Source organism: Petaurus breviceps, unplaced genomic scaffold, assembly GCF_028583685.1.
Source record: "Petaurus breviceps papuanus isolate PSGF00001 unplaced genomic scaffold, PetGlider_PUasm1.0 90760, whole genome shotgun sequence".
Taxonomy (NCBI): domain Eukaryota; kingdom Metazoa; phylum Chordata; class Mammalia; order Diprotodontia; family Petauridae; genus Petaurus; species Petaurus breviceps.
Genome location: NW_027187338.1, coordinates 7,370,383 through 7,392,324, shown reverse-complemented (window position 1 = coordinate 7,392,324; position 21,942 = coordinate 7,370,383). Strand labels below are relative to the sequence as shown.

Sequence of the window (21,942 nt, the reverse complement as noted above, 5' to 3'; positions counted from 1 at the left end):
CTCTTGAGCCGTATCATGATTGCCTATGTCAATAATACTTTAGGTTACCTTACATAACAGGCTATTGCAAGGTCATATCAGACAATAGGTGAATCTTTCTAGTAATGATGTCTTGTGTTTTATTTACAGTTGAGTCTTGTACCTAGTGACTGCTCCCATCCCTGGAGTGGTTTAAGGTTTCCATGGCATTTCCCTCAAAGCAGCCCTGTGAGGTTGGTAGTGTGTTTATTGGAGGGTCCCCATTTTATAGATAAGGAAACTGAGGCTCAGACGGGGGAAGCAACCTGCTCAGAGTTATTTTATACAAGGCACTGAGTAAATGTTTGTTCAACTGGATTGAAAGATGCTAAGTTAGGGAAGGAAATAAGTTCTTTGCTGTGCCAACAGCCTGTCCATCCGTCCCTGGGTTCTGTTGCAACAGGATTATCCCAGGCCTGTTCTAAAGAGTCATTGTACCTGACCTGGCCCTGCCCACCCAACTGTGACAAGGATGGGGCACATCCTTTGCCAGGGGCGTCGGTGCTTAGCTCTGGCATCATGAGTAAATCATTAATGTGGGCGGCTCCTGGAGAGGGCTCCAACACCCTAAAATAGCTACTGTAGGTCTAGGTGAGTGATGACAATTCCCATGAGCTGCCCTGGGATTCTCCCTTTCCTTGTAGGGCTCAGCTCTGCCTGCCCCTGAGGTCTACAGAGCAGTGAGGCCAGATTTTCCAGCAGAACGCAGCCTTGGAAGCCATTAGCCACCCACAGTCCGTCTGCTGCTTGAAAGGTGAGCCTGGCCTGCAGGCGATGGGTGTGGAGGGCTTGGGTGTGGGAGACCAGGTGTGGGTGTGCTTGTTTGGGTGCTTATTGGGAAGTCACTATTCCATTAGAGTGGCTTCCCTTAGTGGCAAATTGGCAAGATGCCACCATTTCCCCCTGGGAGGCCCCAGTTTCACAGAAGCCTCTTTGGCTGACCAGGATGGGCACTCCGCAAGGAACTTCTATAGCCACCTAGACCAAGGAGACCCCAAAGAGGGTATGAACAAGGAATTGTCATCAGCTCCCTGCTTGAAGATCTCCACTGAAGGGTCAAGCACCTTCCTCTCCTCTTCCTCACCCCAACCTCTCCAGGGACTTTTCCATTACATAAATCCAAATATCAAGCTGGGCAAAGACAGATGGCTGGTAGCAAAACCCAGCACCAGCATCAGGTCAGGCCCTCTGCCCCAAACCATCTTCTTCTTCAGAATACCATAGGAGCAAACTCATCCTATGGTTGGGGACACATTTTTTAATGCACAGAAATGGTTTTTATCATTAAAGATGGTGAAGGGGGAGGAGAGAAAGGAGATATTCTTCAGGGTTTTCTTCTGTATGGCTTTTTTAAGCTTTCCCTAAGTGGGGTTTTTTTTTTAAACAATTACTGTTGGGGTGGCTAGGTGGCACAGTGAATAGAGCACTGAACCTGGAGTCAGGAGGACCTGAGTTCAAATCCGGCCTCAGACACTTAACACAAAAACTAGCCATGTGACCTTGGGCAAGTCACTTAGCCCCAATTGCCCTACCTTCCCCCCTCCAAAAAAAAATGCTTTGTAAAAAACAAGTTTACAGACCCCAGGTTAAGAATCTCTGCAGCTGGACTAAATCTTGTCACTGTGTCTCAACTGTCTTTTCCCTTGGCCCCTTCTCCCACTGGTGAAATTCTTCCTGGGACTTCCATTTTGGGAAAGAACCCAGAGCAGCTTTTCTTCCTTCTCTTGACATAACACCTACACACCTGAAAGGGTCACTTCCCCTTTGCCTTTCTCTTCCACATCCACGTGCTGTCTTCCTCCATTAGAATGTAAGTTCTTTGAAGACAGGGGCTGCCTTTGCTTCTAGTTGTATTTCCAGTACTTGTTAAGTACTAAATAAATGCTTATTGACTAGACAGATGGTACCTGATGCCATGTAAGACAGACTAGCAGCTTGCCTCTGACACTTGTAGGATCCTGGGCATTTAACCTCTGAACCTTAAGATTGGCCAATTAGTTTCCTTCCTTCCTTCCTTCCTTCCTTCCTTCCTTCCTTCCTTCCTTCCTTCCTTCCTTCCTTCCTTCCTTCCTTCCTTCCATGGGAAGAGGAGGTAGAAGGGAAAGAAAGTAGAGTTTTGTTCATTGAAAAAAATACATTAAATTAAAAACCAAAGCTCTGAGTATTAATCTCTTATAACCAAATGGCTCCTGTCCTCTTTTTGAGATGCCCAGAGAAGCTGTGTAGTTCAGTAAAAAGACTCTGGGGGCCGGGGTCCCAGTCCCAGCTCTGCTCCTGGCTCCCTCAGTAACCTAGGGGAAAAAATGCCACCAGCAAGTCTTACCTCAGCTTTATCTGCCTCCCAGGCTTGTGGTAAGGCTCAGATGAAGTAACAGTAATGCTATCATCATTATATCTTAACAACAACAACAATAAGCAATTATGTAGCGCTTTAAGATTTGCAAAGCGCTTTACAAATACTTAATGGGCACCGTGCATATAAAACATGTTGGAGACCAATGTAGCAATTTGAGTCATCATTATTATTATCTTTTCACAAGAAATTCGTGTCTAGTGTTAGACGGTAAGGAGGTGGAGGTTGAGCAGGAAAGACGTGCTCCCACTGACCAACTGACCTGGCATAACATTCCGCCCCCACTCCCAGGGGTGCTCTGCCCACCCCCCCCACACACACACATCCACTCTCCCTTATATTAGTAAAAGTTAAGGGAAGTTTGGAGAGGTACAAGTCAATGAGACCTGTCACCCCAAAGACAATTCTTATTCCTCCTACCTGAGCCCTCTCTCCTCTCCCTCCCCTTCCAGATCCCTCAATCCCCTGTTCCCAGATGGGTCCTCTCAAGCTCCTGAAGACACGGGACACCTCAGAGGGAAGTCGGAAGTGGGAGGGGAGAGAAGCATGCATTGCCTGTCAGGGGTTTGGGGTCCATCACCACCTCCCCCTTATTGCCCCAGACACATGGCTGCTGACAGCCTCGCCTGCAAAGTGTCTGTGTTGTGCCATCGAAAACCTGTTAAGATTCCTTAGCATTTCTAATCAGGATTGTAGAGGGATTTTAATTCCAGTTTTGGAATTTGAACTGCTCTCTTGTTGATATCACTGGGGCTCCCAGTGTCCATCTGAGGTCTTAGGGAGACCCTTTCCTTCCGATTATCCTCCTATGGCCTCTGGCTCTCAGGATTTCATTCTTTGATGTTAACACCCTCTTCTAGAGCCCTTGAAAACTAATTTTTTTCCCCTCACAACTTTCTTGTAGGGTAAACAGATGGGTATTATTATATATGAGAAAATGGACGATCATGCTGGGGATGTGACTTGTCTAAGGTCACAGAGCTGGGAAATAGCATAAAACAGGATTGGGACTTGGGTCTTTTGGTTCCTGGCTCAGCACTTGTCCTCTCTTCTGTGGGAGAGAGAGCCAGGGCTCTGGGATTGTTCCTGGTCAGGTGGGAGACCCCTATTCCATGCCCTTCTAGGGGCAGCCTGCTGTGTTGGGATTCACATTGGAGCCGGACACGTTGGAATCATTGTTCTATCATTTATTAGCTGAGTAAGCACTGACAAGTCATTTCCCCCTTCTGGGCATTGGTTTATTTACCTGTAAAACTAGGAGTCCAAATCAGAAGACCTTGAAGGTTCCCTCCAGGTATAACATTTTAAAATCTAACGTTCTATGAGCTAAAGGCCTTTCTGTCTCTGTCTTTCCATAGTCCCTCCCAGTTTTGACATTTGACCCCAACTGCCCTCCAAAAAGGGAAAAAAAAAGAACATTTTTTTTCCTTTTTGGAGGGCAATTGGGGTCAAGTAACTTGCCCAAAGTCACAAAGCTAGTAAGTGTGTCAAGTGTCTGAGGCCAAATTTGAACTCAGGTCCTCCTGACTCCAGGGTCAGTGCTCTATACACTGCACCGCCTAGCTGCCCCTGACATTCTATATTCTAAGTGTCTTTTCAGCCCTGATATTCTGTGTTCTCAAGTCCCTCACAACAAGTGTCCTAAAGTCATTTAACTTTTGTCTGACTCAGTTTCTCCTACTGTCAAATGGGGATAATAACACTACCTACCTCTCAGGGTTATTGTAAAGATAAAACCAGATACTTGCAAAATGCTTAGCATATAATAGGTGCTTAATAAATGTTTGCTTCCTTCCTCCCTACCTTAAGGAAACCTCTGCTCATATGACAGCTCTCTCTCAGGCCCTCCACCCCCACCTCAATCTAATTCCAGGTATAGCCAGCTCTTTTTAACTAGGACATGGGACCCGCCTGCCCAGATTCCCACCTCCCTGACTGAGGAGGATCTGGTATTTAGGGCTCAGTTTTGATGGCAGGATCTCAGGCTACCACCCTGCACACACCTTCCCCCTCACCAAAGAGGGTGGGGGAGGGGGTCAGCTTCTGATGCAGCTGTTCCTATCTCCTAAACACTAGGTTGGGCATGGGAGCCTGGCAGTGCTGGGGGAGGGGGCCCTGAAGGAGATGACTCAGAAACCAACTGGGAGCTCAGGCCGAGGGGCCCACAGCAGGGTGGGGGTGTTCATGCTCCCCACCTCCCCCACTTTGCTCAGGTCAGGCCTTTTGCCTGTTGAAACCCTACCACAAAAATTCAGCAGAATCTCTCAAATGTCTATGAATGCTTTCACATATGTTATCTGTGCTGTACTACAGCAGAGGGAGACTCAGTACATTGGACTCAGAGGCAGGAGGCCTGACTGGAATATCTGTTTCCTTATGCAGAGACTGGGTCTTATTTCACAGAACTAGACTATCATCTGGTCTCGGTTTTCTCATCTGTAAAATGGATTAGATGATCTCCAAGGTCCAATATAGCTCTAAATCTACAAGCCAAAATCTACAGCTCTGAATCTCACATCAGACCCCATCCCCATCCATTTTATGTTGTTGAGTGGTTTCAGGCATGACCCCATTTGGGGTTTTCTTGGCAAAGATACTGGAGTGGAGTGGTTGGCTATTTCCTTCTCCAGCTCATTTTACAGATGAGGAAACTGAGGCAAATAGGGCTAAGTGACTTGCCCAGGGTCACACAACTAGTAAGTGTCTGAAGCTAGATCTGAACTCAGCAAGATGAATCTTCCTCACACGTCAGGCCCAGCATTCTATCCACTGAAGCTCAGAGAAACAAACTGATTTGCCCAAGGCAACACAAGGAGAGTCAGAAGCAGGCTGCTGGTTCACTACCCCCTGTCCACCCCATCACACCACACCTTAGGCCTCTGTCTCCCCAGCAGCACTAAGTGCAGGGCTGTGCATACAGTCAGTGCTTAATAAACATCTGTTGAATGGAGAACGCCCCCTCTCATCAGTACTGTTAAAAGGGACCTTGGTGGAGGTTTTCTTTTAAACATTATCTGGCAGCATCCACATGACCTCAGGGCCCAGCAAAGCCACATTCTGACATCACACGGTCCTCCCTGGGACTTAACAGGAGCAATAGAGCTATTTCTTTTTTTGGGGGGGGGGGCGCAGGGAGGCAGGGCAATTGGGGTTAAGTGACTTGCCCAAGGTCACATGGCTAGTAAGTATCAAATGTCTGAGGTCACATTTGAACTCAGGTCCTCCTGACTCCAGAGCCATGCTCTATTCATTGCACCCCCTAGCCGCCCCTACAGAGCTATTTCTTCGGGGTTTCAGGCCTCGAAAACACCACTGCTCAGTCCCTGGGACAGCAAAACCGCCAGCAGGAGCCTGGGCAGAAAAATTATTCTCCTTGCTGACCAGTTTATCCAGTTGGGTGGCTCTGAGGATGGTAATTTATAAGATTCTGGCAGAAAGCAAATATTCCCAAGCAGGCTATGGATTTCGAGGCGAAAAGGACCTCAGAGGCCAGATCCTTCATTTTAGAGAGGACAGTGACGCCCACATAGAACAAGTGATTTACTCAAGATCACCCAGGGAAATCAGTAGTAGGGCTGTGATATGAATGCAGCTCTTATGACTCTAAGGTCTGTGCTCATTAAAAATAGCTTTACGGTAGGTATGACTTTTTTGTTTGTTTTAGAGGTAATTGGGGTTAAGTGACTTGCCCAGGGTCATGCAACTAGTAAGTGTCTGAGGCTGGATTTGAACTCAGGTCCTCCTGACACAAGGGCCATTGCCCGCTTGGCCACTTCGCTGTCCCTCTTATGACATTTTAAGCTTTACAAAGCACTTTGCAAAAATTATCTCATTTGGGAGGTATATGGTATTATTATCCCAAGCTGTCTTATGGGCACCTGACAAAAGGAATGTCCTTATTTTCCACAGTAGGAAATTGCGGCTGAGGGTTACACAGTTGGGAGATGTCTGAGACAAGATTTAAACTCAGGTTTTCCTGACTCTGAGGCCAGCATACTACCCTCTACACAGACTAACAGCCTTGGTAGTGAGTCTTCTGGGAAGCTGAACAAGCCTATCCAGCAGAAGAGGATGTTATCAGAGCTAGGAAGGGCTTCAGATCAGATCTAGTACAACCTCCTTTCTGTGTCCCTCCCCCCCTTCCCCACTACAGATCTCTGAGAAGCCCAGCAGTCTCTGCCTAGAGACCTCTATGACCAGGGAGCTCACCAGCTAACAAGACAGCCAGTCCCACAGGCTCACTCTGAGAGGCCATCTCCCACTTTCTGGTTCTGCTTCCAGTTCTGCTCTAATCTGGCTCTTCTGGTCCTTGAGGGCAATGAGCCTGTCCCCCAAGATAGGGCATCAGAATCTTTCCTACCTCACGGCTTCCTTCTGGTCTGGTCTGCTTGGCTTTGACTCTGGACCCCCTTCTCTAAGATGTGTTTTTAAATACTGGAAGGAGATGCTAAATTTCAGTCAGAGGCTGGTGAAAATAAGGATTATTCTCCCCCCCCCATCCACATTCACAGACACCCTCCCCCCTAATCTATCCACAAATTCCTTGGGGGGTGTTTGGGGCCCAGATTAAGGACCAATTGGCTAAGGTCTTTTCTCCAGATTAAAATGCAGATCCATACCTAATGTTAGTGATTAAAAAAACAAAACATAAATAAGGAACCTTGAATTCTAATCTCATATAACTAAATGTTGGTTTTTGAGAGCCTTGGGGAAGGTGTGGGGTGTGGTGGAAAGAAACGAGGGACCTGAAGGAGCCCAATTCCTGGCCAGGCTTTGTCACAGACACATTGGCTGCAAAAAAGGGCAACTGGGTGGTGAAGTGAGGCAGGAGGGCCTGAGTTCAAACCCAACCTCAGACACTTACTAGCAGGGCAACAAGTCACTTAACCCTGACTCCCTCAATAAATTAATAAGCATGGGCTGTGCATTTAGTTTCCCCTTCTGGACTTCAAGATCTAAGAACCTCTCTAGCGCTGATGTTTTATGAGAAAAGGGGGAGGGAGGGGGGGCTAGGTGGCACAGTGAATAGAGCATCACTCCTGGAGTCAGGAGGACCCGAGTTCAGATGTGACCTCAGATGCTAGCTGTGCCACACCAGGCAAGAAATTTCAGTTTCCTTATTTATAAAACAGTGTCAACAAAGCATCTACCTCCCAGGGCTATGGTCAGTGTAAAAGGATAGTGTATTTGGAAAGTTCTTTGTAAACGTTAAAGCACTATGTAAATCTTAGCGATTATTATTATTATTACTTTTTTTCCCGTTGAAATGGAGTGAACAAATCAGGAATAGAGTTTTCCAGAGGAAGAGATTTGTATTGTTAAGACAAATGCTGTCAGTGAGAGCTTTTGGATCATGAAATTGTGGGCCTTCTGGGCAGCTGACAGAAGGGATACCAGGCCTTATAGGCCTGAAAAACAAATTTCCATAGCACTTAAAGTGTTTATCTTTCACTGTGAGTCAGGAGGTGAAAGGAAGAGTAGTTCCATTTTCTAGATGAAGTAACGAAGGACCCCTCCCTATCCAGAGCGAAGTAGTGACTTGCCAGGGTTAGAAAGCAGGCTGGTGGCAGGGCTGGGTTCAGAACCAGCCACTCAGGCCAAGGGTCTTTCTACTGTGTTCTAGCTGCAAAACACTTCCTAGCTACGGGCCTGACCAGAAGGACCTGTACCCTCGGCATGAGATCTCTTCACCAAATATCTCCCGAAATGGGAGAAATCTGGTTTCCTCTGGGTTTGCAGATAACCCAGTACTGGGAAAAGAGTTCAGTGAGGAAGTTATATACATAAACTCCACTCCCAGTGAGGGCTGAAGGATAAACGGCAGAAACCACTTGGAATCTTTTTCTCTTTTTAAAATAAATAGTTCATTATGAACTTAACATTAACAAAACCAACTAAACTTCATTACAACAAATTAAATAATTTAGTAGTTACTTCTTTCCTGTTTTCTCCTGGAGTCTCTGTCCATATAACTCCTGTATTTGTGCACATAAATATATCTCGTGTGTGTATGTGTGCGTGTATTTCATTTATGGGATAAATGTTCAGCCCCAAGGAGCAGGGCCCAGGCTAAACGCAGACCAGGACAAAAAGAAGACATCTGGCAAGTCTGTCTAATTTTGACCTGCCTTTAAGACCTGGCTCAGACACTGCTTCTGCCTCCTCTAAGAAGCCTTCCCTGATTCCTACTCTCATTCTCCCCTCCCCAGCTCCCAACACACTCTGGGCTTCCTCCCGGGGGCTCCCACATGGGGACTTTGCATTACTCTTCTCTCTCCAAGTCATCCCCACTGCAAACATCCTGAGTTATGTGTGTGGTTGAGGGATGGTATCTTTTCATCTGTTTATCTCCCCCGCAAACCACACACACACACACACACACACACACACACACACACACACACACGCTGGGCCACAGGGCTTTTCTTGTACCTAGTAAGGACTCAGCCAATATTTGGGAAATGGGAAGAGGAAGGTAATGGATTTAACCATACACACATGTGTGTGTACATACATGTTATACACATAGAGGTGTGTTGCATACATACACATACACACAAGAGACATACACATACATACAACAGACACATATAAAATAACCTACTATGTACCAGGCACTGTGCTAAGAGCTTTTTACAAATATCTCATTTTATCCTTACAACAACCCTATATGATGCTATCATCCCCATTCTACAGGTGAGGAAACTGAGGCCAAACAGAAGTGAAGTGACCTGCCCAGGGTCACACAGCTAGTAAACTGCCTGAGATCTGACTCCAGGCCCAGAGCTCCATCTACTTTGCCACCAGTTGCCTCTGTGAAAATAATTGCATTGTTGAAAACCCCCCCAAACCCAAACACCTTAATTTGAAAGAGCACACTGGAAATCAAGCACATCTTGTCCACCGAAGCTGGGGGATTTTGGAATCTCTGGACTTGGGCTAGCCTGGTCACAGCTTCCAGAGCCACCTACCTATGAGACTAAGTGAGTATGCCTTTCCTGGATGGCTTCTTTCCTTACCTCAGGGGTCCTTTTGACCCTGAGGAGTTTGTACTAGACATTGAAACAAGGGTCCTATGATACCTTGTAGAATCCCTTCCCCTCTTACCCTCAGAGGGTCCAAGGTTCATAGGATATAGAAACCATCTAGTCCAATTCCTCCCCACCTCCATTTCACAGAAGGGGAAACTGAATTCTAAATAAGGGGAGTGACTTATCCAAGGTCACACAGACATTAAGTAGCGAAGTTGGGATCCAAAGGCCCTCTGAACTCCAAACCCACTGTGTTTCCCTCTTTGTGTCACACTAATCCTTGTGGGGTCCCTCCCCTCTTTCCTTGTGCTCCTCTTCCCTCTCCCCCCTTGGTCTCTCACTCACCCATATTTACGAAGCTCATGACCATGTCAGCATGGCTGATGACCCGTTCCAGAGGAGGGCTCTGGGTGCTCAGACTGGTCAGCACAGGCCTGGAGACCCCACGGCCCCAGGCCCCATCGGCATCATCACTGCCTTGCCCATCTTCCTCCTCACTGGCCATGGCATGGTACAGGTCCAACATGAAGAGTGGGGCCGAAGATGGCAGCTTGGCCCCTGGGGGGGGCCTGGGCCGGGGGCGGCCTGGCAACCCCAAGATGGACAGGATCTCCCGTTGCATTTCCCTCTTCTCCCAGCCACTGAGTCTCCTCTGGAGGAAGCTGGAGGTGTGGAGGTAATTCCCATGGAAGCTGCTGCTGCCCAGCTCACACAATAGAAGTCCCAGGAGCCACAGCAGGGCCATTCCTCCCAGGGGACCCCTGGAGAAGAGCCTCATGGTCCTGTTGTCTGCCCCTCTCCTTCTGCCAGACGTGGCCGCTCTGCCCTTGCTCCAGCCTTCCCCTCCCCTTGCCTTCTTTCTGTTACAGTTGAGCTATGCAAGGGCAGAGTCTGAGGGATTTAACTGGGGGTGAAAGGGATGGATCACAAGCGGCCCATTCACGGATGGGCTTTGAAATCAAGAACTAGGAATTGAAATGTTTTGTTAAAAAATAAACTGAAGTGTGAAGACTTATGGGAAATAAAAAAAGGAAATCCTGAAGCCTGTGAAATGAAATGAAAATGGAAACAGTCTCCAAGGGTCAAAGGACGCTGCCTGGTGGTCACACTCTGCCTCTGTCGGATAACCTGAGGGACCCAGAAGAGCCAGGAGTCAGTCTTCCTCCCTTGAGAGGTCCTCTGAAGCTGGGGAAAGCCGCTTTGCCACTTTCCTGGAGGCCCCGTGGGCGGCTTTTTCTAGGTGGCCCGACAAGTCACCGGGAGCAGAGCAGAGCAGGGACTGAGCCTCAGCCCAGAGATTCTCCCGAAACCTCCCAGGAACCACGGCCGTGGGAGGCGGGGAGGATGGGAAGGAGGGGAAAAAGCGAGAGGGGAGAGGAGAGTCAGGAGAGAGTGGAAGAGAGGCAGGTGGGAGAGAACAGCAGGAGACATGCAGTAAAGAGGGAGGGAGGGAGAGAGAAAGACAGACAGACAGACACGCACAGTGATAGAGACAGGGTTCCAGACAGAGACACAAGGAGGGGACAGACAGGAGACAGAAGGGTCACACAGAGAGTTTAAAAAGAGAAACGGAGACCGAAGAAAATAAGAAATAAGGAAAGCCCAGCGGCGGCAGGAGGAGAAAAGGAATGAGACAGAGGCAGAAGCTGTCCCCTGCCTGCGGCGTCGCTCCGCGGCACCGCGCGTCCCCAGCTGCGTCCTCTGCTGGACCCACCGCTCTCTGTCTGGGCCTCCCGCAGAGCCCCGAGGGGCAGCACGGGCAGCACTCGAAGTCTCCCAGCCTCCTCCGTCGAAGTCTGTCTCTGGCTCCCGGACTGGGCTCGAGGCTCGAAGGCGAAGGTGCCCGCGCGGGGTGGGGCGGAGGCGTGGCGGGAGGACTGGGGCGGGGGGGGGGGGGGGAGGAGGAGCCACCGCGCTACCTGCCTCGGACCGTCGGTCCGTCAGTCTTGTCAGTCCCGTCGGTGCACCCACGCCTCCTCTGGCTGAGCCCGTTCCTGCCCTCTGGTCAGCTGCTCCTCCTCCTCTCTCCGTGTCTAGGCCAGAGGTGGGGGTCCCCGGGGCCCCGGGCACGCAAGACAGGCGTCTGCGGGCGCGTTCGTGGGACCCCTGCGCTGTCCCGCGCTGCGCCCGCAGGCTGGTGCCGGGCCGAGCCCGAGGCGAGTGCCCTGGCAGCCGTGCGCAGCTGCCTCGGGGCCGTGGTGCCAGACTGGACAGGCGCTCGCCCCCACAGTGAGTGGCTCGGCGCCTGCCTCGGCCCGGGACCGGGTTAAACCCAAAGCTGGGCCAGGAGGGAGGTGTCGTCTCCGGTCCTGCTCTCCGCTGCGGACGCTCGCCCGAGCCCGCAGGGCACGCTGACCAGCGCGTCTTGGACCGTCTGAAGCGCCTTTATTTTCTTAAACTTTTGGTACATACAATAGACCAAAGAGCAAAATCTACTTTAAAGTGGACACAAGCTGTGTTAAGGGCACGCTGACCAGCTCCAGGTCCCCAGGGACGCTCGGGGAGTGGATGCCAGCTGTTGCCAACTGTAGCCAGCTGTTCCCAGCTGTGATTGGGGGCTTCGCAAGCGCCTCTGCCCCCTCCTGGACATCCCTGGGCCGGCTGCGTCTGTCCTCTGTCCCTTTGCTTCAGCTCCTCGGTAGAGCCTCGGTGAAAACCCTTCCACAAATGAAAAAACCTCCCTATGTACTTTGTACCCAGGATTCCGGAAATTAACACGTGAAGATCAATGTGCAGACTATCCGTTGAGCTCAGCAGGGATCGGGGACTGAGATCGGACTCAGACCTCAGAGGGCATTTAGTCTAATTCAATCTGCAATTCCTACTTCGTTCTGTCCAATCTCTGCTCAAAGACTTTCATTGAGAGGGAGCTCATTACCTTAATCATTCCTATTTGTGGATTCCTCTCTGATCGCTGAGAAGTTTTTCATTCTCCCCTGGATCTCTGTAATCTCATCGATACGGGCACTTTCTCTAGACATTCAAAGGAATTGTAAGGAAAGTTCTGAGTTTGGAGTCTGAGGACCTGGGGTTCAAATCCTAACTGTGAGCAGTTGTGAAACCTCGGGCAAATCCCTTCCCTGCTCTGGGCTTCAGTTTCCTCGTCAATAATCTAAGGAGCTCGGACTAGATGACCTCAAAGGTCCCTTCCAGTTTCATCTGGAAGGGGTCCTACACTGGGAGCCTAGCCCTTCTTATACCCTCCTCGGGCAGGTCGCTCAGCACTCGGGGCTTCCTCTAAGATGTCTAGACATGGCCTGGACAAGGATGGAGTATGAGTCATTGCCTCATAGCCAGCTTTCTCCATTTCCCCTCATGTATTTCTCTGATACATTTTATATACTTTTTCTTCATATCAAGACTAAATCTTTTCCCCTGTAATTAATTCTCTGAAACCATGTAGGCAAAGCCCGATTCTTTGCTTCTAGCACAGTCTTGCAGATAATTTGAAGATAAGTATCATTTCTCCTCTTTTTTCTCTGTATCCCTGTCTCTGTCTCTTTCTCATTGTCACTCTTTGTCCCTGTGTCTTTCTGTCTGTCTTTTTCTTTCCCCCCATCTTTCCCAACCTCTTCTCTCCCAGTCTTCTTTTTTTTTTTTCAAAGCTACACTCACTCTTTGGATCCTTTTAGGATCATTGCAATTTTGTACTATTATTTTCTTGGATGCACGGAGAGCCTATTTAAAATTCAAACAAAAGGTTTCCAAAGTAAAGTCACTGTGGGAAAAACAGGCTAGAGGCAGCCCCAGATGCTATCTCCAATCGACTTTCACCTGCAGGTGGAATTGACATAATAGCAGGGCCTTCAACCATACAAAGCTTACAGAAGCAGTAGCCCTGACTCCTGGAGGTTCCAGTCTAGAAGGAAATCAGATACTCTTACGTACAAGGTTACCATGAGAAGTACAAAGTGTTCTGTGAGGTCCCAGGGAAGGTGGTCATACAAGAGATAGGAACATGTTGGAACAGGGCAGACTTCCTGGAGGAGGTGGGATTGGAGTTGGGCCTTAAAGAATGGTCACTTTATAGAAGCTTTCTTTTGTTTGAATCTTACAACAGCCCTGAGAATTAGCATTATTATTATTAACAAACGTTGTCTCCATTTTACAGAAAAGGAAATGGAGGCTCATGTCACAAAGGTGGGTTTTTGAACTCAGGTCTTTCTGACTCTAGCTCCACCCACTGCATCACACAGCCAAGCCACTTTAATTATGTTTCCGAGTTGCTTCATGCAATCCTCTAGTCTCCCCAACTGGATTGTAAAGAGCTTAAGGGCAGAACCTAGGTCATCACTGTGAAGGGATTCATGTGGAATTGGGCTGGAGCAGAGCTGTATTTTTAAGTGACAGGATGTGCATTTTCATATACCTAAGCAAGAGGGAGTTTGGGCCCACAAATTCCCAGGATACTTTTGTGGTCTTATCAGGGCTAGATTTCCAAGGGATTTCCTGGGGAGGGGGGGGGGTGTTACTGGAGGAGGGGAGGGAGTCCAAATTAAAAGTAGGTTTTCGGAATCTCAGCCTGGTCTGGCAGAATCAGTCTGGTCCATCCAGCTCAGCTTGTCATGTCACCTGCTTCAACCCCAGAACCAATTTTGCCTTCAGGGCATTATGGCCAATGTTATTCCAAAGATGTGGATTTAGTTTCGATGGTAGTGGCATGGGAACCTTCCACTAAGAGCTTCTGGGACAAATGGATTGGCAAATGGGCAAAAAAATCTTTTAGAAATATGTCATAGGGGGCAGCTAGGTGTTGCAGTGAATAGAGCACCAGCCCTGGAGGCAAGAGGACCTGAGTTCAAATCCAGCCTCAGACACTTGACAGTAGCTATGTGACCTTGGGCAAGTCTTAACTTAGCCTCAATTGCCTTGCCTTCCCCCTCCAAAAAAATGCCAAACCAAATGTTATAGGAACCACTGAATATTAGTGCCTTTCATCATGCTTTCTGATGTCATTCCACCCTCCCTAGATATTAAATTCCCAGAGTCAGAAGGGACTAACAGGAATTTAATAATGCTAACAGTTGGCATTTATGTAGTGCTCTGGTGTAGCTAGATGGCTCAATGGATAGGACTGGGCCTGAAGTCAGAAGGACCTGAGTTCAAATCCAGCCTCAGACACTTACTAGCTATGTGACCCTGGACAAGTCATTTAACCTTGCTTGCCTCAGTTTCCTCATCTGAAAATGAACTAGAACAGGAAATGGCAAGTATCTTTGCCAAGAAAACCCCAACTGGGGTCACAAAGAGTTGGGCACAATTAAAAAATGACTGAAAATAGTGCTTCAAGGTTTGCAAAGTGCTTGACAAATATTATCTCATTTGATCCTTATAATAACCTTGGAAAGCAGGTGCTGGTGTTATCCCTGTTTTCCAGACAGGAAACTGAGGCAGGCAGAAGTGAATTGATTTGTCCAGAGTCACAAAACTAATGAGTCTGAGGTCAGGTTTGAACTCGGATCTTCTCAATTCCAGGCCCAGCACTCTGCTCACTGTATGGCCTCATTCCCTCCAGAACCAAAAGAGCCTTAGTCCAGCTTCCACTCCCCCATTTTACTGAAGAGTAAAGTTCATATGAGTGAAGGAAATCCGCCAAGATTAAAGCAGGGGAGCCTAGATTCACATGCAGACCTCTGAATCTCAATCTGTTGCTGCTTCCTTTCTATGAAGCCAGAATCCCTTTTGCAATATCCCTGAGAAGTGGCCATCCAATTGGTCTTCTTCAGTCGAAGACCTCTACTGATGGGGAACTCATTACCTCTAGAGATAGACCATTCTACTTCGAGGCAACTCTAATGGTTAGAAGTTTTTCCTTAGGACTGATTTCAATTCTTGTAATTCCCAAGTCTGATTCCTCTGCCATATTCTGGTCCAAACATAACTGTCCAGTCCTGCCACCATTTTCCTCCCCCATTTCTCCATCCCAGCTTTCTCCCACGTTAATTAACCTGAATTAGCACTTTTTGATGACTTGGTAGATAAGAGTACAGAACTCTGAGCCTCTCTGGCTTTGAAAGGGGACTCCGACACCTATTTGATCTTGGGGAAGGCATTGAACCTCTTAGAGCCTTATCTGTAAAATAGGGACAATATCTGGTGGGAGGGTTAGGAAAGAATGTATATAAATGCACTGGAAACATTAAAGTACTATATAAATTTCACTATTATAAATCTGTAGGTGGGCTTAAGTGATAGCTATCAGCTGATAGGCTAGAGGGAACACTGGGAACATTAAAATGGTGTTTGCTGAGGCTTGTGATGATCAACGGTGCTAACAGCTGGAATTTTAGATTTTCTGCCTCTCCCCAAGGAATGGAGCTAAATGAGAAGGACCAGCCCTGGGCATGAAAAAACCTTTCTGGTCAGAATAAAGAACATTAGAGTATGGGTGGAGGAAAATATGGACAGCCAGAAGCCTGGGTTTGAATCCCTCCCTATCCCCCAAAACACTTGCCATCTGTGCAGTCATTCATGAGTGAATCACAACTCTTTAAAACCTTATTTTCTTCATCTGTAAAATGGGAGCAATGCCCGTTAATTCCTACCCTTCTAGTTGTTAGGAAGGTGAAATTATTTTTCTAATCCTTAGAAATTTGAAGGCTGAATTATTCCACCGGCAGAAATGACATCTTAATTCTTTTCAGTAACAGCTGACTACCTCCCTGTGGTACAGTGAGGCTTGGGAATAGGGGATGGGGTGGTGTTCAAGGTCTAATCTTGAGTTGCTTTCCCGTGTACATCCTCTAGGTAAGAAGTACTGTGGAAGCCTAACCAGCTCCCTCAGGCACAAGGTCTCCCCAAACTTGACAAGGCTTTGGTGGTTCCTCCTTTAAGAGATTAGCTAAGTGAGGCCAACGAGGGCCTAAGGATACAAGAGTAATTAGTTTCAAGCCTTAGAGGTAACTATGGAGGCCTGGAGAAATTCTGAAAAGGAGCTGAACTTGAAGCTGTTGGGTTAAGGCAAGGTCTTAGCCTGCAACATGAGTGTCCGCATCCTAGTTTTAAGGAGGAAAATGCAAGGAAACGACCAGTCATTTTCTAGGTCTGCTGTATGATTGAAGGAATGAAAGACAATCAACCAAAATCCTAGCCCCCAATCAGCTTGAGAAGACAGACAGCAGAGGACCAAGTAGGAAGCGAATACAGAATGCTGCTAGCTCTTTTTCTGAGTGCTGGATGTGGTTGTCTGTAGTACAGACCTGAGTTTGCATCCTGGCTTGGCTAATTGTGCACACCCTGAGTCCATTTCCTAAATTGTAAATTAAAGAAATTATAAAGTTGGGGCAATACTTACCTCACAAGGATGTCTGTGAGAAAAACGCTTTGTAAACCTTCAAGTGCCATAAAACTTGAGCAATTATCACCCTATAGGAATCAGGGATCAGAAATCCTGGCCAAAGGCAAACCAGGGAACATTGTAAGGACTAACTTGTTAGTTTTGCCTCAAATAGCTTTAACAAATATCCTTTTTCTAAATGTCTGGGCTCCGTTTTCACATTTGCTAGTATTTAAATGGCAGGCTCCCAGATCCCAGTTCTGGAAAGGTGTCTGGATTTGGCAGACAGTAGCGTAGTGGATAGAGCAATGTACTTGGAGTCAAATGTAGATGTCTAGGTTCAAATCACCACTTTTCCACTTGCTTCTTGTTACCTAAGCCACACAGCATCACTAGGCCTTGGCTTCCCCATCTGTAAAATTAGGAGTTTGGATAAGATCAAGTGTTCTCAACCTTTGCTGTGTCATGGTGGCAGCCAATCTGGTGCAATCCATGGGCCCTTCTCAGAATCACGTTTTTAAATGAATAAAGTAAAATGCATAGGATTAGAAAAGAAATCAATGATAAAAAAGTTATCAAAATACTATAATTTTGATAATTAACATGTCAATGGACCCGAGGTTAAGAACTCCTGGATTAGATGATCTCATAAGTCCCATTCACTTCCTATTACACACTCTAATAAAAGTTTCTTTGGTCAGGGTATCACTCCCTTCCAAGGTCAATGATGTAGAACTGAGTTGACACTTTGACCTTTCTCCTCTAACAATCTGATTGCCATTCATGATTTCCTGAGGGCTCTCCTTCCACAGACACATATTACCATTTCTCCCCTGCCAATTTACACCCTGAAGGGCAGACTTCTAATGATGTGATTCTTGGGGCTCAGCCAGCTGGGCTAGTACTTTGGACAAGAGAAACCTGGTCTGTACAGACCCTTTATGCAGGTCTCACTTGAAGCTTGTCCAGGTGAACAGGTCCCTGATGTGATTTTGTGCTCTGCTAAGGAGCCACCTCTGCATCACGCTGAGGCATTAGAGGTGATGACACCATCTTTGTAGGAAGGAAAATACCCAGGGAAAAGTGCTCCAGATATTCACATTAATGTAAACGTTTCAACCTTTTGCTCCAAGTAATGACTCAACATACATGCAATCTTAACTTTTAGCTAAAATGTAATATAGAAAAGCAGGGCTTGGAATGAAACAAGAAAACAAACCACCCCAAAACATCATGACTGCAAGCAATTTTAATATAAAAATGTGTCTTGTTTTTAAACAGTTCATTGGTACAGCTTTTGTTTCTGCCTCAATTAGAACCAAGTGAGAATCACACAGCACCATGGTCAGTCAGAGCTGTAGAACGGCAGGGTTTTGTAGAACACGCAGGTTTCAGACAGCCCCTCTCCATCCTCCTCAGGTTCACTTGGTCAGTTGATATTATCATTAGAAAACAAAATAAAAACAAAAAAGCAAAGACATGAGTGAAACAGGATTTGATGGGGAGGGTGCTGGTGAGATTTCATTAGGGGACAAACAAAAGGTTAGCTTGTCAGCTTTCCAGATATGCTTTGCGGAAGCTGAATGACCATTTAAATAAATACCAAAAAGAAAAAAAAAGCAGGTGAATAATTCTGGAAATCAAACTTGAGATCAGGTGGTATGGGTGGCCAAGGACAACAGCTCTCCATCAAAACAGATGCTACCACAAAAGCTGTTGTCTCCTCATCTTCCCTTCCCAAGCAGGGCTCTCCCCCACAATACTGCCTACTTTTTCAGCAATCTCAAGCTGAGCCCTGGACATTAACAGTGTTCATGTGACTTTGAAACACTCAGTGACTGAGACGGTAGTTTAAAGACAGCACTTTAATGAACTTTTACTATAACATGTGCAAATCTTATTAATTCAAATGAACTCCCCCTTTTCTTCGGCTAAAATCACAAAGTTGTTAACGATGGAAAAAAACAGCAGGAGGTTCCTTCCCTCTCCTCGTGCTTCTTGCTGCTTGAGGTGTCTGTGATTTATAAAAAAAAAAAAAGAGTTCCTTCCACGCTGCAGGATTCTCTTTTTTTAAATATAATTTATCTTGCTGAGATAGCAAGTCAAGTTTATAAAGAAGATGCATTTAGGAATAATCCTAAAAGATAAAGCAGGTTTGTAACCCTGCACCGCGCAGAAATCCTATTTATAGGTTTTTTTCCCCTCCTTTAATACATGTTCACATCTTGACCTTTTTTACTTTTGTTTCTCAAACCTTTCAGTTTCTGGCTCCCCGTTCAGTACTGGGGTTTCCCAGAAGGCAAAGTTTATCTACATAAATATTCACATGAAAATAGTAACTTACAAAAAGAAAAAAAATAAGGCAGCTTCATAACACAATTATTCTTGTACACTTTTAACAATATAACTTCTCCCATTCAGAATAAATATACACCCAGCATATGGAGCAGGCTTAGAAGTGGACGTAGGCTTGGAGGGGAGCTGTTATCGCTTTGGGCCTGGAGTCCTGGGGGAAGCTGTGGCGGTTTTCTTGGACATGGTGGGGATTTTGGAAGGCTTCGTTAACCCTCTCCTGGAACTGCCTTGGCCCCCTGCTGTGCTGCTCTCTGATGTGTCTGAACAAGCCGACTGGGTCTCTAAGAGGTCAAAGTCGGAGGCATCGCTTCCACGGCGGCTGCTTGCTCTACTCCCTGTCCGGCTCCCAGCACGACTTGTGGGCCGGCTAGTTGTCTTTTTTGGATCTGAAATTTATGAATGAAATCAGTCAACATTTATTAACCACCTGCTCTGTGCCAAAAAGAGGCCAAAGAGAGTTCTGCCCCATTTCACTGGCTCATGTGCCAATGGGGGAGACAATGTGCAAATGGATGTGCACCAATGAGCTGTTTACTCGATAAACAGGAAATCTAGGACATCATTGACAGAGGGAAGGCACTAGTATTAAGAGGGCTGGGGAAGGCTTCCTTCAGAAGGTGGGATTTTAGCTGGGACCTGACAGAAAGTCAGGAGAGTGAGGTGATAAGACATGTGCTTTGTGAAGGTGATTTAGGGTTGGAAACGACCTACGGCTCTGATGCTCTCTGAGGCACAGAGGGGAGAAGTGACGTGGCCAGGGTCACACAACTACCCAAGTTTGTGAGCCAAGATCCTTCTGACTCAGGTCCCTCCTGAGGCCTCACTGGCTCCAGGTATTGCATTCCTCACAACAACTACCCTTTTTGCTTGCAGAATCTCCAAGTATTCCCTTTCCAACCAAGCAGGCTATTGGCCATAACCAGCCTGATGGGAAGGGTAAAAAGAGGGATGGGCTTGGGGGAGGGCTGCTTGTCATCTCACGCACATGACTTTCAGGGCATTGATTTCCCATCCCTGGTGCCCAGCGACACACCTGAGCACACAGAAGTATTTATTTGTAAAAGGTGTCTTTTAATTTGGGGAGCTAGAAATTGCTTTCTTTCTACCAATCCACTGTTATCCTCAGCAACAATGAATAGGAGAGGCAGGGTATCACAAGACTTACCACAGAAGGCAAGCTCGCCAAGATCTGCCTTGAGCTGGTGCTGTTCAGGGGGAGAGGGGCTGAGGGCATTTAATTTATGAGCTTTAACATCAACATGGCTGCCAGTCTAAGAAAGGTCCCAGTTCAGGCCAGCAGTGGACTCTGTCTGACATTTGATGACTTAGATAAGTACATTAAGGGCTATCATTAGAGTAGATTTCTTAACCTTGGAATTCTTTGACAACCTGGTAGACCTAGGGACTGCCTCCCCCATCAGAATTATGTTTTCAAATGCATAAAATAGTATAAGAAGGAAACCAATTATATTGAAATATATAGTTATCAAAAGAGTAAACAAACAAGTTCACAGACCCCAGGTTAAGAGCCTCCCATAACAGCGGGTTGGCCATTTACCAAGGTATGATGGTGACCTGCACTGTTGGGAGGGCAGACACACAATGATGAAATCATTAAAGTTTAAGTATCATCACCATCATCACCACTTCTGTTACCTAGAGAGAAGACTACAGCTAGTTAAGAGGTCTCCTGATATAGGGGGCTGGACATCTTCATGGGCTTCTTCTTGTGTATCAAATGTACATGTTTATCTTCAAAGCCACTGAAGCATTTCTAATAGCGCATGAATATGTAGACAAGACAATATTCATTAGGAAATACACTGTTCTCAAATCTTTTCTCATTCTTCAACACTGGCCTCTTCTGAGAAGCCACAGCATTGATGATCCTAAAGTCTAACAAACTTACCAGCCCGATTGGTTTTGGCACTGGTGGAGACTGGAGAAGAACTGTTACTGGCATCCCCAGTAAGAGAGGTTCGGCTAGAATGAAAAGCTGGACGCTTCAACTTGCTGCCTGTGGACGGCATCACCTTTGGGAGAAAAGGATATAGTTACTAAGCTCACTGATAGTGATCTGATTCACAGAAGCACTTTTTTTAGCCGCTGCCATAGGATTTTTAATACAGAACTATCCTGAAAAGCGAATTAAAAGTCAAGGAAAACATTCTTTTGTTGTTGCTTCAAAAGTGTGCATTTTGAAAGTTTAGCAAATCAGAACTTTCTGATTCATAATTTAAAAATACTCTCTAACACTTTTATGGTTTCCATAAACATCCATGAGCAGGAGGTAAAGTTTTCTCAGATCTTCAAGACCATGTTAATTAAGCACACTGTGGTTTACCTGAGGGGAGAGGCAGTCATGGAGGGAAGGAGAAAAGGGAAGAATTTTTTAGACCTCACAGGGCAAACTTCTTTGATAAAAACCAAAAAGATAATTTTCAGTCCAAAATGCTATAGTATGATTACAGTTAGACTTGATCAAGGAAAGCAGTGGAGTGGAAACTGCAGCACAGCAGGGGTCTGGCTCTATTGCTGAGTGTCTGCATGACACTGGATCACTGCTTCTCTCCCATGAGACCCACTTTATCCACAAGATGGTGATGATATTTACTCCTCTCCTGTCTCCCTCATCATCCTAAGGAAAAGATGAACATAACTGGGCTTTGAAAGAAATTACAAAATTTTCAGTTGCATTTAAAAATTCCAGACTTTGTTTTGGGGAAGGGTAGACATACATTTTGATTCTACTTTAAAAGCCACACTTCCTGCAACATGTCCTATTTTTTCAAAATAAACCATTTAAATGTTTTCCAAGACTTTTAAGATGTCCACTTGATCAGAAGAGAAAAATAACCCAGCAGGACTTTTCTGCTCATGTACTTCTGGGTTATAAATTTTTCCAACGA

At 46.5% G+C, this 21,942-nt stretch overlaps 2 protein-coding genes across 12 annotated transcripts in view; both read right to left on the bottom strand.

Moving 5' to 3' along the window:
- LOC138146256 (bone morphogenetic protein 8B-like) overlaps positions 1–11,231 on the bottom strand; it is a 51,837-nt gene extending 40,606 nt beyond the window's left edge. Inside the window, exon 1 of the mRNA XM_069068011.1 lies at positions 9,748–11,231. Coding sequence (XP_068924112.1) covers positions 9,748–10,180 — 433 coding nt within the window. The 5' untranslated portion in view covers positions 10,181–11,231. The remainder of the gene's footprint in view (positions 1–9,747) is intronic.
- A 6,678-nt stretch (positions 11,232–17,909) lies between these two features.
- The window catches only part of MACF1 (microtubule actin crosslinking factor 1), a 410,697-nt gene continuing 406,664 nt past the window's right edge, over positions 17,910–21,942 (bottom strand). For all 11 annotated transcript variants that reach the window (XM_069068000.1, XM_069068006.1, XM_069068005.1 and 8 more), the window contains 2 exons: positions 20,943–21,066; positions 17,910–19,419 (listed from right to left, as the gene is read on the bottom strand). In XM_069068000.1, coding sequence (XP_068924101.1) covers positions 19,163–19,419; positions 20,943–21,066 — 381 coding nt within the window. In that variant the 3' untranslated portion in view covers positions 17,910–19,162. The remainder of the gene's footprint in view (positions 19,420–20,942; positions 21,067–21,942) is intronic.